Source organism: Canis lupus, chromosome 24 (assembly GCF_003254725.2).
Source record: "Canis lupus dingo isolate Sandy chromosome 24, ASM325472v2, whole genome shotgun sequence".
Classification (NCBI taxonomy): domain Eukaryota; kingdom Metazoa; phylum Chordata; class Mammalia; order Carnivora; family Canidae; genus Canis; species Canis lupus.
In genome coordinates this window covers 17728876-17744323 of record NC_064266.1, presented here as the reverse complement: position 1 = coordinate 17744323, position 15448 = coordinate 17728876, and the positions used below count along the sequence as shown (strand labels likewise).

The 15448-nt window shown below is 54.5% G+C and overlaps 1 protein-coding gene across 4 annotated transcripts; it reads right to left on the bottom strand.

Annotated features, from left to right (window-relative positions):
- Nucleotides 1-255: 255 nt before the first annotated feature.
- Nucleotides 256-14202, bottom strand: C24H20orf27 (chromosome 24 C20orf27 homolog). 4 transcript variants are annotated; one of them, XM_025469426.3, is made up of 6 exons: nt 14180-14202; nt 6249-6365; nt 4705-4847; nt 2086-2272; nt 1140-1262; nt 256-906 (listed from the first exon to the last, which is right to left on the bottom strand). In XM_025469426.3, exons 2-6 carry the CDS (start codon nt 6265-6267, stop codon nt 806-808), a joined length of 573 nt encoding a protein of 190 aa, XP_025325211.1. In that variant the 5' UTR covers nt 6268-6365; nt 14180-14202; the 3' UTR covers nt 256-805. The 4 variants fall into 4 exon arrangements, with proteins under 4 accessions (XP_025325211.1, XP_025325210.1, XP_025325213.1 ...); XM_025469425.3 differs by lacking the exon at nt 14180-14202 and adding an exon at nt 13543-13699; XM_025469428.3 differs by lacking the exon at nt 14180-14202 and adding an exon at nt 13543-13698 and having other exon boundaries at nt 2134-2272.
- Between the last annotated feature and the right edge of the window lie 1246 nt (nt 14203-15448).

The window sequence follows — 15448 nt, the reverse complement described above, 5'->3', positions numbered from 1 at the left end:
CATCCCAAACAGAACTCGCCACTTCCAAAGACCTCTCTCAGGCCCAGGCAGAAGGCTCCTCCCCATTTACTCTAGTCAGCTTTTCCCAGGCCTAAAATACCACACGTGCACACTTCTTTGGAGGCTAGGTGCTAGAATACCACGGAGTGCCCTTGCCTCCTAAAAAAATGATTATAGCCAAAACTGTTCCTTAGCCTGTCTGCAGAGGATTGTGGGTGTTCTGAGAGCAACGAAGAACAAACACTGGCTGGCACCTGGTATCCACTGAAACTTTTATTTCTTTACGGTTTTATCCCAACCAGTCCTTTAAAAACCAAGTAACACAGACCTGGGGGCTAGGGCTTGGGGACTGCGCCTCCCTCCTATTCAGCGCTGACAGCAGTAGGAAAGAGGGAGGGAGCACGGGAGGGCTAAAGCCAGCCAGCAGCAGCAGTAATGGGAGTGACGACGTCACAGAGCCAGCTCCCTCCTCTCCCAAGCCCTGGCTAGATCCCCTATGGCTTGGGGTAGGGGTGGGCAGAACCCACCCCAGGCGCCCCCCTCCCCTCCTCAGATAGCCTCCTTAGGGGCTCAACCCATTTCTTCCGGCAGGAGACTGAGGCACACGGAGAGGAGGAAGTGGGAGAGGAGGACGCAGGAGAGGCAGGGAGGTGGCACAATAAAGGCAGAGGTGAGAGGCCCCTAGACACCCCACCCCCGCCCCCACCCCGGGGAGGGGCGAGGAAGCCACACCATCACACAGCATTCGGGGAGATGAGGTGGGGTTTAAGGCTGTGGGGCCCCGAGGCGTGCAGGGCCTCAGGCCTCAGTCGAAGCCGTGCCAGTCGCTGTGCTCTGAGTCGTATTCTAGCTCAGCACCCACGCACTTGACCCCATCAAGCAGCATGGGTGTGCCGTGGTGTCGGTCTGCAAGGCAGATGACAAATCAGGAAGCCAGGCTGGCCCCTTGGCCCCACCCACTCTTTGGAGGCCCCTCCCCCACCTTCCCTCTGGGCTCTGCTAGGAGGGTGGGGAGAAAGGCAGCCGGGTATCCAGGGGGCCAGGGTAAGAATCCCTTTTTCAGACATGGAAGATAGAAACCCCTTGCAGCCAAGCTGGCACCTCCCTCCTCTATCCAGACACAAGGCTCACACACTCACCCATGACGCGGGCCTGCACTGTCACTCGCACACAGGTGCCAGCGCCACCTTCACAGGCTAGCAGCATCTCCTCCTTCAGGACGCCCTCCTTGTGAGCTGAGTACTCACACTTGACACTGTAACCTGCACAGGTGATCAGCATTTCCATGGTCTCCACCCCTGCCCCTCCCAGCACTCACTGGCCTCAGCATGCCACCAAGACTGGCCACCTCCTCCAAAGGAGTAAGGATGGCCTAGGACCTATCCGCCCAGGGCTGGGCAAATAGGCCTTGGAAACTTCCCACTCTTCACTGAGCTCTACGTGACTCCAGACTGTGGACAACCCCATTAGGGCTCCAAGGGTCAAACTCAAGTTTCCAGGAGGAAGACCCACTGACTCCCCAAAAAGGAAAGCAAGGAGAGGGGGTGGTGGGGAAAGAGGGGCAGGGCAAGCCCTGAGCATATCTGGTGGCAAGAGGTAAAGGCCAGAGGGAGGGAGCTCAATGCACTTAAGGGAAAGATCATGAAGAGGAAGTAGGGGGGACATGAAACTGAAGCTGGGGTGTCAGCGTACTGTGAAACTGATACCCTAACCTCTGCAGGGGCAGGAGAGGACTTGAAGAGTTGGCAGGGTAGGGAGTAGCAGCCCCAAGTCTGAAGCCTGTGCCTGGCGGGTGCTAGGAGGTAGCTGCCCAGGATTCCTGGGGCTCTGGCAGATTTTTCTTAAGGGGCAGGCAGGAGGGAGAGCTGGAAGCCCAGAGCCAATTCACTGGCTCCATGACCCCACTGAGGGAACTATAAGGTGACACACAGGCATGGGCCAATAGTATAACCCCAAGGCCTGAGGTATGGGACCTCCTGAAATGCCACACTGCAAGCCCATAAGGAGGCCTCATGTTCCCCAGTTGCTGAACTGCCCATCCACCCTAGAAGGGGGGATAGCACCCATGCTCTCACTCCCGCTTACTTCCTGCTGGAAGAGAACAGGCCTCCAGCACCTGAGCAAGGGACACACCTTCTGGGACAGGCATGATGCTGAGGAGCTTGAGGTGTAGGCTGGGGACTGGTGCTTCTCGGATGTCCTTGCTCAGCCTGTGCACTGGGGGCAGAGTGAAGGTAATCTCATACCTGTGCAGGATCTTCAGGAAGCCAACCTATAGCAGAAAGGTAGGGGGAAAGGAGGAGCACCTTCATTCTCAGCCTCCCCAGGGCCCACCCAGGTCCTGCCTCTTAGGATCCTGTGGGCCCCTGCACCCATTGCTTTAGGGATCCCAGAGGGGGCCTAACTCCCTCCAGCACTCTAGCCTGTACACGCCCCAAGCCCAATGGCTCCAGGCCCTTTGCCTGAGGACCTCATTCCCTCAGCTTGCTGCTCAGCATGTTTCACAGGCCCCAGAGCAAATGGTGGCCCATTTTATAGATGGAAGCCAGTGAGTGGCTGAAATCCGCACGGTGTGGCCAGGGTAAAGCTCTCCCTAGACGTCTGGGCCACTCCTGCCACATGTGGCACATAGCAAGGCACCTGCCATTGCCCACAAGGGGAAGCTCAAAGTCCCACAATACAGATCATTCACCTCCCTCCACCACTGCCAACACCTGCCCAGAGCCAATAGCCTGGGGTCAGGGACACTGGTCCTCTAGTCACTCATGTGGAGACAGGGGCAACACAGATTACACGGGATGGCAGAGGAGACAGAAGACACTAGATCAGCTTGTCAGTCTAGAGCTGGCCCCTGGGCACCAGCTACTGAACCCTGCTGGCACCTGAATGTGGATGCCTGCCTGCCCACTCAAAGGCTCAGTGTGCCCAAAGCCCCAGCTCATGGCCCAAGCCCTTTCTATTGTTCATACACAGTGACTGGCAACCAATGCCCCCTGGGAGAGATGCCAACCTGGGTAAGTCCAGCCATGTGAAGGGACACAAGCTGAGGTGGCTGCTGAGCGGGCAGGCTAACCAGAGTGCAGTCCAGGAGGCACAGAGGTGCACACTGTACCTACAACTCATGTACACACACACTGGCTTGCTCACAGTTGCAAGGGGCTTGTTAGGACTGGCTGCATAAAGCGTTTAGCTTTTCAATGGGACAGGCAGACATCAGTGTATGCTAAAGGTCAGTCCATGTGGCTCTCTCATGCTGCAGGTGGAGGACCCACCTCTCAAGAGGGCTTTCTGGCTATCTCACCAATGGTGACCCTGTGGTCCAGCTGCACCAGTTGCAGAATCCTAAGAGATGTGCAAAAAACACTCACCACTGCGCCATTTGTAACAGTAAAAAATAGAAACAGTCGTTAGTACCAGGAATAGGCAACCGGCTAAATCAATGATGATACATTTAATGGAATACCAGGCAACTGGAAAATCTCATGGAAAATTATTTACTGACATAGACAGGAGATGGTTCACAACATAAGGAAACAAAAAATAGTGTGTCTGCTGTGATACCAGCTGTTTTTGGAAATGAAGCAAAAAAAAAAAAAAAAAAAAAAAATAGCTGAAATGACACAAACCAAAATATTAACTATGGTTGTGTCTGGATAGTATGATGGTGTGTGCTTTTAAATTTTTTTATAGTTTTCTCCAGCTTCCAAGTTTTCCCCAATAGATGTCAATGGGTTTTGCAATGGGGAAAGAAGGGGAGAGGGAGCTATTCTTTAAAGTTTTGATTCATTCTGTTAATTCCCTTGAGGAAGCTGTCAGCTGTAGGAAAAGAGCAAGGATTTTACAGTTGGGCAGAAATGATGAATCTGGACCCCGTCTCAGGGAGGTCTCCATGGACCAGATGCCTTCCCCTTGCTAGGGCATTCCTGTTCAACTCCAGAGCCCTGGCTTATTGTTCAACCTCATGAGGGGCTCATTCCCTGTTTCTCCACCAATCTGTCCCCTCCAGACACTTCCTCCTGCCCCTCCCAAGTGGATGTGGGATGTGACAGTGCCCCAGAAGTTGGAGAAGCCATGCTGGGGTGTGCGTGAGGTGTGACCACTGGGAGAAGTGGGTCCTCCACCCAGGAGAAAACATAGGGGTGATCAGTAAGCATTAATACCACAGAAACCCTTAAGCAGCCAGAGGTTTGGCAAAGAAGAGTAAGTAAAGTCACGCCTTGTTATCACCAGAATTGGCCTCACACCTGTGTGACACACATACATTCTTTCATCTCATTCTCACACCAACTCTCTGGGATGGAAACGGTCTTCATTTCAGAGAAGAGGAAACTGAGGTGACCTGTCCAAATTCACAGCTCCAGAATAGCAGGCCTGGACCTGATGTGCGGTATCCCAAGCCTTGACACCACCTTCCATTGCCTTGACACCACCATCTACAGGGTGGGGAGTGGATGTCATTGTTGGGATGACAATGATAACAACAGCTCCGTACCACTTGTTTGAGTAACATTCTAAAGGTACTCATTTCATTGTAATCTCACCACCTCCCATTTACAAACAGTGAAACCAAGGCCGAGGTAGGGACACAGATGTGCCTATGTAGCCAGCTTAGAAGAAATGGAACAGACAGGCCCAGGAAGCCAGGCAGGGCCAGGCAGGGGGCAGAGGGAGTCAGGCAGATGGTAGGGGGAGGTGTGCACGTACCTTGACCAGAAAGCTGCTGTCACTCTCCTGGGTGACCATGACCACAGAGTCATGCAGCTTCTCATCAAAGTGGACATGGCTCTGGGAGCCTTCTGCATCATGGCCTGCTGCAAAGCGGATACTCCGGACTCTGGGCTTATTGCCTAAGAAGAGAATGAGAAAGGGCTCCAGGGGCTGCGGGCTTCCTCTACTCCCCCTTGCCCTTGTCACACACACCCCCACACACACCCCCACACACACCCCTAGCAATTGCCCTTGACATCACTTAGCACCCACTAGCTGGGCTCCTTTCAGGGCTAGGCCATATCCTACTGGATACTAGGGGTCATGAGGCTTAAGGCCCCTTACCTGCCCAGTCCTCCCACAAAATATAAGCACCTTGGGAATGGGCGTGTCAGGGATTGGCTAGTATGACCCCTTACTTAGAGATGAGGCAGATGACAGAGATAATAAGAGGAGATAATCCTCCAGACTCTCAGCAAGCCCCAAGTTGTGCAGACTCAGCCCTGGGCCTTGGGTACCCTGCCCAGTGCTCTCCTTCACAGTGGCGAGCTCCCCATTGCTGAGATCTCTTACAGGTCTATGAGTGCCAAGGCCCCTGCCTGCCCCTCCTGACGACTGCAAACTGAGAGAGGAAGGGAGTGGGGACTGGAATAGGCTCTGTGGGACCCTTCTGAGGGTGAGAGAAACAAAGGGAGGCCAGAAACCACACCGAGCCCACCCAGAAGAGGCTGCAACTATCGCTAAACTTCATCACTGATCATCAGCAAGAAAGATGGAAGTACCAGGGCAGCCTCTCAGACTCCTCCCAAAGACACCCTTCCCTTCTCTATTTAACACACACACAAGGCCATCAGCTGTCCCTACCTGGGTCCAGTTCTCCAAAGCCAGGAGGCAGGGAGTTGAGATAGGCAGAACAGTTAGAACTGGGCTGAGGGCCTGGGCTGGGGGAGGTGCATCTTGCCATGAACAGGACCCCAATACTCTGGCCCACAGCCACGGCCCTTAGGCCTCCCAAGAGCTTTGCCCAGAGTCCTTGTGGTGGGAGGGGCTGGGCCAGGCTTGGCCTGAATTCTCAGATACTTGGTGGAAGCCTAGGGATGAAGGCTAGGTGCCCTGCTGAGCCCCCGGGAACTGACCCTCAAATTTTACCTAGCCTCCCTCGCCCAAAACCCTCTCTGAGCCTTTTTGGATGCTAAATGAAGCCCAAATTCCCTTCTGTAGCTTCCTGTGGCCCTACCTACCTCGTCACCCCAAGACTATTGCCCCCTAGCCACTGCAATGGAATAGGAAAGCTGGAACTTGGGGACATAGGGGCACATACCTCCACAAACCAGCACACCAAGGAGCCAGCATGAGTCTTCAGGTTCCCTGCTAGGGCTTGGGTCAGTGCCGGGATCCAGCACAAACAGTGGTATAATTACACTGATGTAATGTATATCACACACACACAGCCAATGCAGGCCCCGCATGCAACAATACCCCTCCCGCCAGAGCCCACTGGAAGACTCATGCACACCCTGCCAAGCCAGGAAGGCACTTACCCTTGTTGGCTGCAGCCATGGATGCCTTCCCTGCCACAGGGTAAGACACGCAGCTCCTGCCAGACTCAGCCACTCAAGCGCAGCAGCCTCCCATGCTCCAGGGACACCAGTGGGAGCCTACAGGGTGGGGAGTGGAGAGGGCAGGGGTCAGAGCCACCCACGGGGCCCATGGCTGGGGGAAAGCAGAGATCTCCCTCTAGGGAAGACACTAAAACTCAACCCCCTGCTATTCTCACCAGCCAAAGGGTGCTTGTACCTTCTAGCCTGGGGGCGCTTCTGCTCCCCACTCTGCATGTTCCCCAAGAGCCCTCACTCCTGCCTGATGCCCTGTTGCCCCAGAGCCTTGCCAGCATGTGCTGAGCTGCTGCTTCTGGGTGCCAGAGTTGGTACAGGACTCTTGTACCCAACCCACCTGAGGCTGGCAGGAAAGGCTGCCTGGAAAGGAAGGGGACCTCACTGGCACTTTTCAGAGGCTACTTCTCATGCCAGTGACCCCAAGGGCTCCACCCTCCTACAGCCAGATGCCCCGTTATTCAGGTGAAACACCCAGTGCAGCTGGTCCAGGTTGGAGTCAACAATATGCATGAAAGAAAGCAAGAAACAGGGCCCACAGAAGATGGGCCCTTGGAGCTTCCCTCCTGATAGCAGGTCAGAGCCATAAACAGAACAGAGCTGGGTGAAGGGGCTGCCCGATGGCAACCCACCATTCAGCCTCTGGCCTGAGTCTCTGAACTAGTCTCCTGGCTCAATGCCCCAAGGGCAGCCTCAGGGCAGGGGCAGCAGGAGGCACCCCCAGGAAGCCTGTGTGAGCAGCCTGGCCATTAATGGGCCAAGCTGGGACCATCTAAGCTTCAAGAAGAATAATGAGCGCAAATGCTGAAAACAGATGGAATACATAAAACTGCAGCATTCACAGAGATAACAAAAAAAGAGACAAAGCTAAATAAACTCCATCCCTCATTTGTCACCACGACAGCAGCAATGCCCTAACTCTTTACTCTGAGGATTGGCAATAAAGATGCGTGCCTGGGTGGCGCAGCTGGTTAAGCATCCAACTTTTGATTATGGCTCCGGCTCCAGTCATGACCTCAGGGTCATGGGATTGAGCCTTGTGTTGAGCTCCAGACTCCGCAGAGTCTGCTTGTCTCTCTCTCTGCCCCTCTGCCCTCCTCCCCACCAAGCAGGAGTTCTCTCTCTCTCTCTCAAATAAATAGTCTTTTTTTTTTTTTTTTAAAGAAAATTGGCAATAAAGATAAATAATTTGGCCTGCCCCTTAGCCTTTCATGTAACCAAATCATCCAGGTGGCTAAAGGAAACCTCTTCTTTTCAGGAGAATTCTTGCTATTAAATAACAAAGGAATGACCAAATGCTAAATGCTGCAGCCACCGAAGAAACAAATGCTGGAGGTGGGGGGCAGTCCGGGGATCCTCAACCAGGAGAACAAAGGCTGACAAAAGTAGGTGCTCACAGATACCCAAGTACCACTGACACATGGTCTGAGCTTCTTCAGGGCACTGACCCAGGTTTGCAGTGGAGGGATGTGGTGTCAGCCACACACACCCGTCAGTCTCCTGTCACTCACATTGAGACAGCCTGACCATAGAGGCTGAGGTGAGGCAGCATGAAGTCACAGTATCACTGACAAGGAGGTCCTGCCTGAAATGTCTAATCTGGATCTAAGGAAGCCCCTAGTTCCAACTTCCTGCTGACTCAAAAGGCTGAGGTGAGTAGAATACATGAGATGACTCCCTGGGGAAGAAAAGAAACAAATCCAGAAGGCAGAATGTTCTATGGGACAACTGACCCATCATTTGGGTTTTTTCCCCCCAAACTACAAGAAAATTAAGGGAGTGGTAGTTGTTCTAGATAGGGGATGGGCCAGCCAGAGCCTGAGACGGACGCCTGTTTTCTACAGTGGTATTGGACAAGGGGATCCCTGGGTGGCTCAGCAGTTTGATTCCTGCCTCCAGCCCAGGGCAAGGTCCTGGGGTCCCAGGATCAGGTCCCGTGATCAGGTCCCAGGATCGAGTCCATCGAGTCCTGCATCGGGCCTACTTCTCCTCTGTGTCTCTGCCTCTGTGTGTGTGTGTGTCTCATGAATAAAGAAATAAAATCTTAAAAAAAAAAAAGGGACAAAACTGCACTCCTTTGTTTAAATGGTGTCTAAAACTGCTTTTGCACTAAAGCAGAGCTCCTTTGAGTAGTTGCAACAGAGACCACATGGCCTGCCTGCAAAATCTAAAATATTTACCGTCTGGCCCTTGACAGAAAAAGTTTGCCAACCACTGCTCTAAATTAACACACAAAGAGACCAAGAAGGCAGGGTGCTCAATGGGACAACTGACCTGGTTTTTTCCACTACATCAGCTACAAGGAGAAAAATAAATGGGGTAAGGGGTTTGTAACTACCTATTTAAAAAGGACATTTTGGAGATAATTGGAAAACATGAATAGGACTGGATCTTGCATGGTGACATTAAGAAATAAAAGCTAATTTTGTTAGGTAAGATAATGGAATTGTATCGTATAGAGACATATGTCCTTATTTTTCAGAGAAATGGGCTGAAGTATTTAGAGATGAGTAAACCATGAAAGACCTTGGCTAATCCAAGGAGCAAAGAGAAACCACAGGGTGCCCTCCTAGTTGGGGGCTGGGCTGTAGAGGACACAACCTCAAGGTCCCTTAGGTACCAAGCTGCCCTGGGAGCAGGCCTCAACTCCCCTTTCACTTTCCAGTGCAAGAGAAGCCCACCCAGCCCCAAGCACCTCATGGGCAGGATGGACAGGAACAGACAGGAACCAAGAACCCTCAGGCAGAAGGCCTAAGGAGCTACAGGGAAAGGCAAGACTTTGGTCTCAGGTCTCAGGCCAGTACCGCACCACCGCCACCACTGGAAGTTAGCTCCCAGGCCCAGGGTATAGGGAACGGAACTATGCCCCCACTTATCTCTGGCCAGGGCCACTCTGGGGTCAGTCCCAGAAGGGCAGCCCCTTAGCCCTGGAATGCTCAGCTTGTCCCCAGACAGACTGGCCCTTAAAGTGAAGCCTCCCCAACCCCACCCACTCTAGTCATCCCTTGAAGCTGTGGATTCAAAACATGGGAAAAATGGCCAAAAGCATACCAGGCCCTCTTCCTACCTTGCGCAGAGGCTGCTCTTGCCACACAGGAATGACAGCTCCATGTCTACAAGGTCCCTCCATCTCCCAAGACACTTCCCAGAGACCCAGATGAAACTCTTAACCAGTGGCTGGTAAGCAAAGGCTCCTGGAGACTCCTTCCACAAATATTCTGACCCACTACATGCAGAGCCCCCTCCCTGTCTTCCCTATTAACTCACTGCCTACTGCCTGCCTGTCTTCATCCAGGCTCTCCCTCTGGCCTGGAACAACCCTTGTCCCCAACCAATACCTAAGCTCATTCTCAGCCCAAGGGCTTTTTTAGGGTAGCAAAACTCTACCTCACCGCCTCCCATCCCAAGATAGGCCTAAAAATCTTTAAAAGGACCCCCTTTAAAAAATAAATTAAATAAATTAATTAATTAAATAGGTTTAGCACTGCCTGCAGCCCAGGGTGTGATCCTGGAGACCTGGGATCGAGTCCCACATCAGGCTTCCTGCATGGAGCCTGCTTCTCCCTCTGCCTGTGTCTCTGCCTCTCTCTCTCTCTCTCTCTCTCTCTCTCTCTGAATAAGTAAATAAATAAATCTTTTTTTTAAAAAAATAATTAAATAAATAAAAGGACCCCCTTTCCCAGCTTCTGGGATCATTTTATGTTCCCCACATTGCCAGAGCAATGACTATGTTTGTGCCAAACCCTGTGTACACACTACCCAGCCTAGCATGGGGCAGGGAGCAGCTGGGTCCAGTTATATTTGTTAAATGAATGAATAACCAAACTAAGGGGAACCCAAGCATGGGCCTTGGTTGGGCCCTCTAGGTAGATGTGACATGTCAAGGCCAGTATCTCTATACCGGAAGCTCTCAGAAAGAGGAACACCCCACCCCACTCTCTTAGCCAACTCTTACTCCAGAGGGTCCTCCCCTCCCCCCATCTCACAGAACATGGCTTCCCACTGGGCATTATTCTGGCCTTGCCACAATCAGTTACTTCCCTTGAAATGGAATGCCCCCTGAGGGCAAGACCAGCATCTCCTGCACTGCCCAGAGCTCAATCAGGCCTGCCTGTAACCCTTGGGCAGTGAGAACAGAGATGGAAGGCAAGTGACTTAAAGGGCCCAGAGGAGGCTGAAAGAAGCAAGCCTCCTTTCTCAGCAGAAAGCCCTGTCAGTCGAGGTCCCCTGGGAGCCAGATTCTCATTCAAACACAATTCCTCATCAGAAGTGGGAGGAGAGGGGATCCATCTCCCTTTGCTGCAGCTGTATCCATAGGAACTGCTGGGTCCCCTCACAACCCCAGGCCTCCTCCTGTGCCAGCCACGTCCTGAATGTGGCCCAAGCTGCAGTCACAGAGACAGGAGGGACATGGTCACAAGCGTGGGCTCCAGAGCCCAGCAGTCCTGGTTCACATTTAGGCAGCTTGGAAAGTTAACTCGGAGTCTCTGTGCCTCAGTTTCCTCGTCTATAACACAGGAATAAGCAGTGATCTCTTCCTCTGAGGGTTTGGTGCAGGCGATACCTGAAGCTCTGCTGGCACTCCCCGCTCTGCCCTCATCTTTGCAAAAGCAAATCCCAAAGGCCTGGTTTCTGAAGCAACAGCAATTTCAGGGCAGCACCAGTGGAGAGGCTCTTCAGTCTAATCCTGGAACAGTCAGGAATGGCCCTCAGGGGGGGCCCCAGGGACTTCAGCCTTCTCAGAAAACAGCTCAAGGGTTGAGAGGCCCCCTCCCCCTTCCCTTCTCCCACTTCCCTCCTCCCCCACTCCCAGGCTAGCCAGGTCCCCCAGGGATAACCAGAGAGCAGACTGCTGAGAGTCCGCTGTCCCCTTCAACCAGAGGAAGATGTGAGGAGTGTATATCCTGAGAAATGCCCCCTCCTCAACAACAAAAACAAAAGGACACCAAGGACAGCCCCCACCCCAGCTTAGCTGGGCTGTGAACAGGTCATCAGTGATACCACGGACAGTCACAGGATGGGGAGGGCTGGCCCATTCGGAAGCTGGAACAAGGAAGGGCCTTGGGGGGTTTCTCTGGCTCTGTTATTCTCAGGGAAATTGAAGGAAGCTTCTCTCTGGGAGACAGAGCTGAATTCCCTCTCAGCTTTAGAGAGAAAGTCTGCTTCAAGGTTACCCTACCCAGGTCAGGGCTCAGCCAGGCCTGGTGGAACTTCTGGCAGGAGAAGACCCAGGAACATGGCAAGTGAGCAAACAAATGGACAAAGAGACAGTTACACAGATATCCAGAGTTCTCAGCCCCCTAGACTCCAGCCCCACAGGGTGCTAGCTGCTACTCCAGGCTGCTCCACACTGGGACCCAAGGTTCCAGACAGGAGGGAGGACCAGGACAGTCTGTCCTCAGCAAAGTGGAGCTCCAAAACATACCCTCCATTCCACAGCTGCACATCTATACCACACCTCCCTGCCCTGGAAGCAGCTCCTAGATCCCAGGCACCACAGGGCGAGCCCCAGCTTGTCCTCTGGTTTATGGCTGGGAGCATGGCCCCAAACTCCTGGGGTCTCATTTTTCATTTGTTCCTGCATCTCCATTCTCAACCTGTTCAAGGACTTTGAGCCAGGATACTCCACAACCTTCCACCCTACCCCCCACCCCCTCCCTGGCCCCACTCTGCCCCACCCTAACCCTCGGCTAAATCCTGGTCCAGCCTCTCATTAAAGCTCAAGCTTGTGGGATCCCTGGGTGGCAAAGCGGTTTGGCGCCTGCTTTTGGCCCAGGGTGCGATCATGGAGACCCGGGTCATGGAGATCCGGGATCGAATCCCATGTCGGGCTCCCAGTGCATGGAGCCTGCTTCTCCCTCTGCCTGTGTCTGTGTCTCTGCCTCTCTCTCTCTCTCTCTGTGTGACTATCATAAATAAATTTTTAAAAAAGCTCAAGCTTGTAAACAGAGCTCCCATTGAGACCACACTGACCTGCTGACTCCAGAACCTGATATAGAACTGGGTACATAGTAAGGGGACCACATACCTAGGACAAGGCCTGAAAAGGCAAAACTGGATGTCAGGTTTGGTTGTGGCAATTATACATCAACTCAGTCTGGATGGGACTCCATTTCCTCCTCCCTCCACCAGGCCAAAAGTGCAAGGATAAGTATGGTGTTCTCTTTCTCACAAGCAGGGGTGAATTAGGGAAGAGACTCCCACCATCCCATCCCCTTGTGTATCCACAAAATGTGCAATCCTCCTCTGCCCAGCATTCCCTTCTCAAAACCCCCCATCCCCCAGCTAGAGGGTCCTTAGACCTTCTCGAACTCCAGATTGCCTGCCCCACCCGGTGCTTGCCCTGAGCCTGTCACCTGAAGGCCCCAAGAAGTAGAGGCCAGGCCTGGTGGGGGGGGGGGGAGGGTGGTGGCACTTGCCCCTGACCTTCTTCAGCTCCCTGGGAGAGAAATGCCCTACCCCCACTTCCCAATGCCAAGACTTAAGAGAAAAGGCAACCCAAAGATTCTCTTCTCAGTCCAGCAGGGCTTCAGGTCCAGAACCTAAATAAAACCCCTCCAGCTGAGATGACAGGAAGGTGCTGGCCAAGCCCCCAAAGGCATCAGGAGCCCAGGTCTAGGACCCTGTCCTCTGCTGCCTCTATCCCCGTGGGTGTGGTGGCCCATCACCGCCCCCTTCTCATTTTCTAGGGGGACAGATGCAGCTAGACGTTCCCCCTCCACCACACCCCTCCAGGGCTTCTAGGCGGCAGCTTTGTCCCTTAGAGATAATCCTGTGCCCTTCCCACCCTCACCTCTGCTGACGCAGGAGTCTCAGGAGCCTGCACTCCCCGATATCACCGCCCTCCTCCCTCCTCCCCGTAGGTGCCCAGGCAAGAGAGGCTCAGAGGCTACTTGTCCAAGGTCACACTGCGAGGCGTGACAATAGCGGGGGAGGGGGAATGCTGACGGTGCTGACCCCATTACGCCCCCGCCCTCACTGTCACACGTGCCCCCGACGGCGCGCCGCGGAAAACATCCCCGCTCCACCACCTAACGGTCACCCGCGGCTTCGGGCCTGACATTTCCCCAGCTCCGTTGCCAGGGAGCACTCCCGTGTGCGGCCCCACGCCGGAGCCGCCGCCCCAGCCCCGCAGGGTCCCAGTCACCGACTGCCCGGCACGGGAGTGCATCTCGGCGAGCAGAGCGGAACTGGGAGGTGGCGGGAGGAGGAGCAGTCTCACCGTGCAGGGCGCACCCTAGGGCCGGGCGGGAAGGGTCCACCACAGCGGCGGCCGTGGCGGTCGCGGCGGCAGCGGGGGCTCAACGCCGAGCACGAGGAGCGAGCCCCGCGCCCGCGCCGCCGCCGCCGCCGCCCGCCTCATGGGTACGCCCCCTGCCTCCGCCCATTGGCCGGGCGAGGGGGTGGGGCGAGAGCGCTTCCGACCAATGAGCGGGCGCCAGAGAACCGCCAACAGGCGTTGCGCCACCGTGTCACGTGCAAGGGGCCCGCGGCTGCGCGGGGCTAGCCCACGCCTACCCACGACCCGGCGAGTTCTCGCGATGAAGGCAGCGAGGCCGCGCGACGCAGCCTGGGGCTGGCGTGGGCCAGAAGCGGCGAAGGGAAGGGGGCGCGTCTCCAAGAGTCCCCGCCTGCGTCCCAACTTCGACTGCGGAGCTTGCACCTCCTGCCCGGGCCCTAACTCGGAATGGGATTCCCCTGGCCTCGGTGTCCTCGAGCGGCCGTGAGGCGGGACTCGCCTTTCTCACTAGGCTTCCGAGCCCGCCTCGGCAGTCGATATGGGAATCTCTGGGTCCTGTTCCGGAGCTGAGGAACCCGCCATCCTTCCCACTCTGCGACCCTCCTCCCCATCTACCCACCAGCCCCCTTCTCGGAGGAGGAGGAAGCGCTCTCGCACGGACTCGCCCGGCCGGCCCGAATAAGCATCAGAACAAAGAAAGCACGCGGGCTGAGCCTCCGGGGACCGCAGCCTCTGCTCCTGGTCTCCATGGAGGCGGTCGCCATGGCAGCGGGAGGCGCCTAGTTTCGCGCGGGTGGGGTGGGGTGTGGGCAACTGCACGGAGCCCCAGGGCGAGAGGCGTGGCCCTAGGCTCTTTAGGTGTTCCAGCCGCCGCCCCCCTGGCGCGCCTGGAGCGACTGTCCTCCCCCAATTTCGCTGGCCGTGAGAGGGTCCCTAAACTTCCTGCGGGGAGCCGTCCGGAGCACTAGGTTCCCTCCTTACGAACAGTGGAACTAGGAGAGCGACGGTAATGGCTCCGAGGGTCGGCTTCCTTTCAGAAGGACCTCGGCCGCTGCCTTTGAGGACCGGCCAAGGCTCCTATCTTCCGCTGTATCCCTGTGGTCCCTCCCCTGTCTCACGGTCTCTGGTCTCCGCACGGTGGGCGAATTAATTTTCCTGAGCTATTGTTTCCATCGCATCTTCCCCTGCTCCATAACCTCCGTGCTCTGGAATTGTCTCCAGCAGAGCTTCACAAACTTTTTGGAAGCATTTTGGGTGATTCGTGCGCACTCTGGCGTTTGAGATACTGCCCTCCAGCGTGGGCATTAGGAGATTTCACATTCTGACTCCTGCCACATACTTTCTAACTTGCCAACCCCATCGTTCTATGTGCCCCACTATGCTCCCCCTCAAAAGAAAAATTGCATTCCCATGTCTATACTATTCTTCAACGTCTAAAGTTGGCAGACAGTGGGCTCGAAGTGGGCTACAGACATATTTTGTTTTTTATACGGGACTTTTTAAAATTCTAATTCTTCCTCTTCTTTTTTTCTTTCTCCTTTCCCTCTTTCTCTTTTTCCTCTTCATCCTCTTTGTCTTCTTATTCACCTTTTGAAATATCAGAAGATCTAACAACATGGACTCACATTCTAGCCTGGCACCAGAGTCTGGCACATCAACTTGCTGTTGCCCCACTAATCCCTGTTTTCTCACATTGATTTTACCTTCTGGGTCTGTGCAGACATTTGATTTCCTGATACCCTCCTGATGCTACCTTTCTACATAGAATGCCCTCCCCACTCACCTCTCATAGCCAAACTCACCCTCCCTTCAAGACCAAGTTAAGGCCTGCCTTTTTAATGTCTACAGCCCTCCTCAAAATACAGAGACTAGCTGCTTACTGGGCACT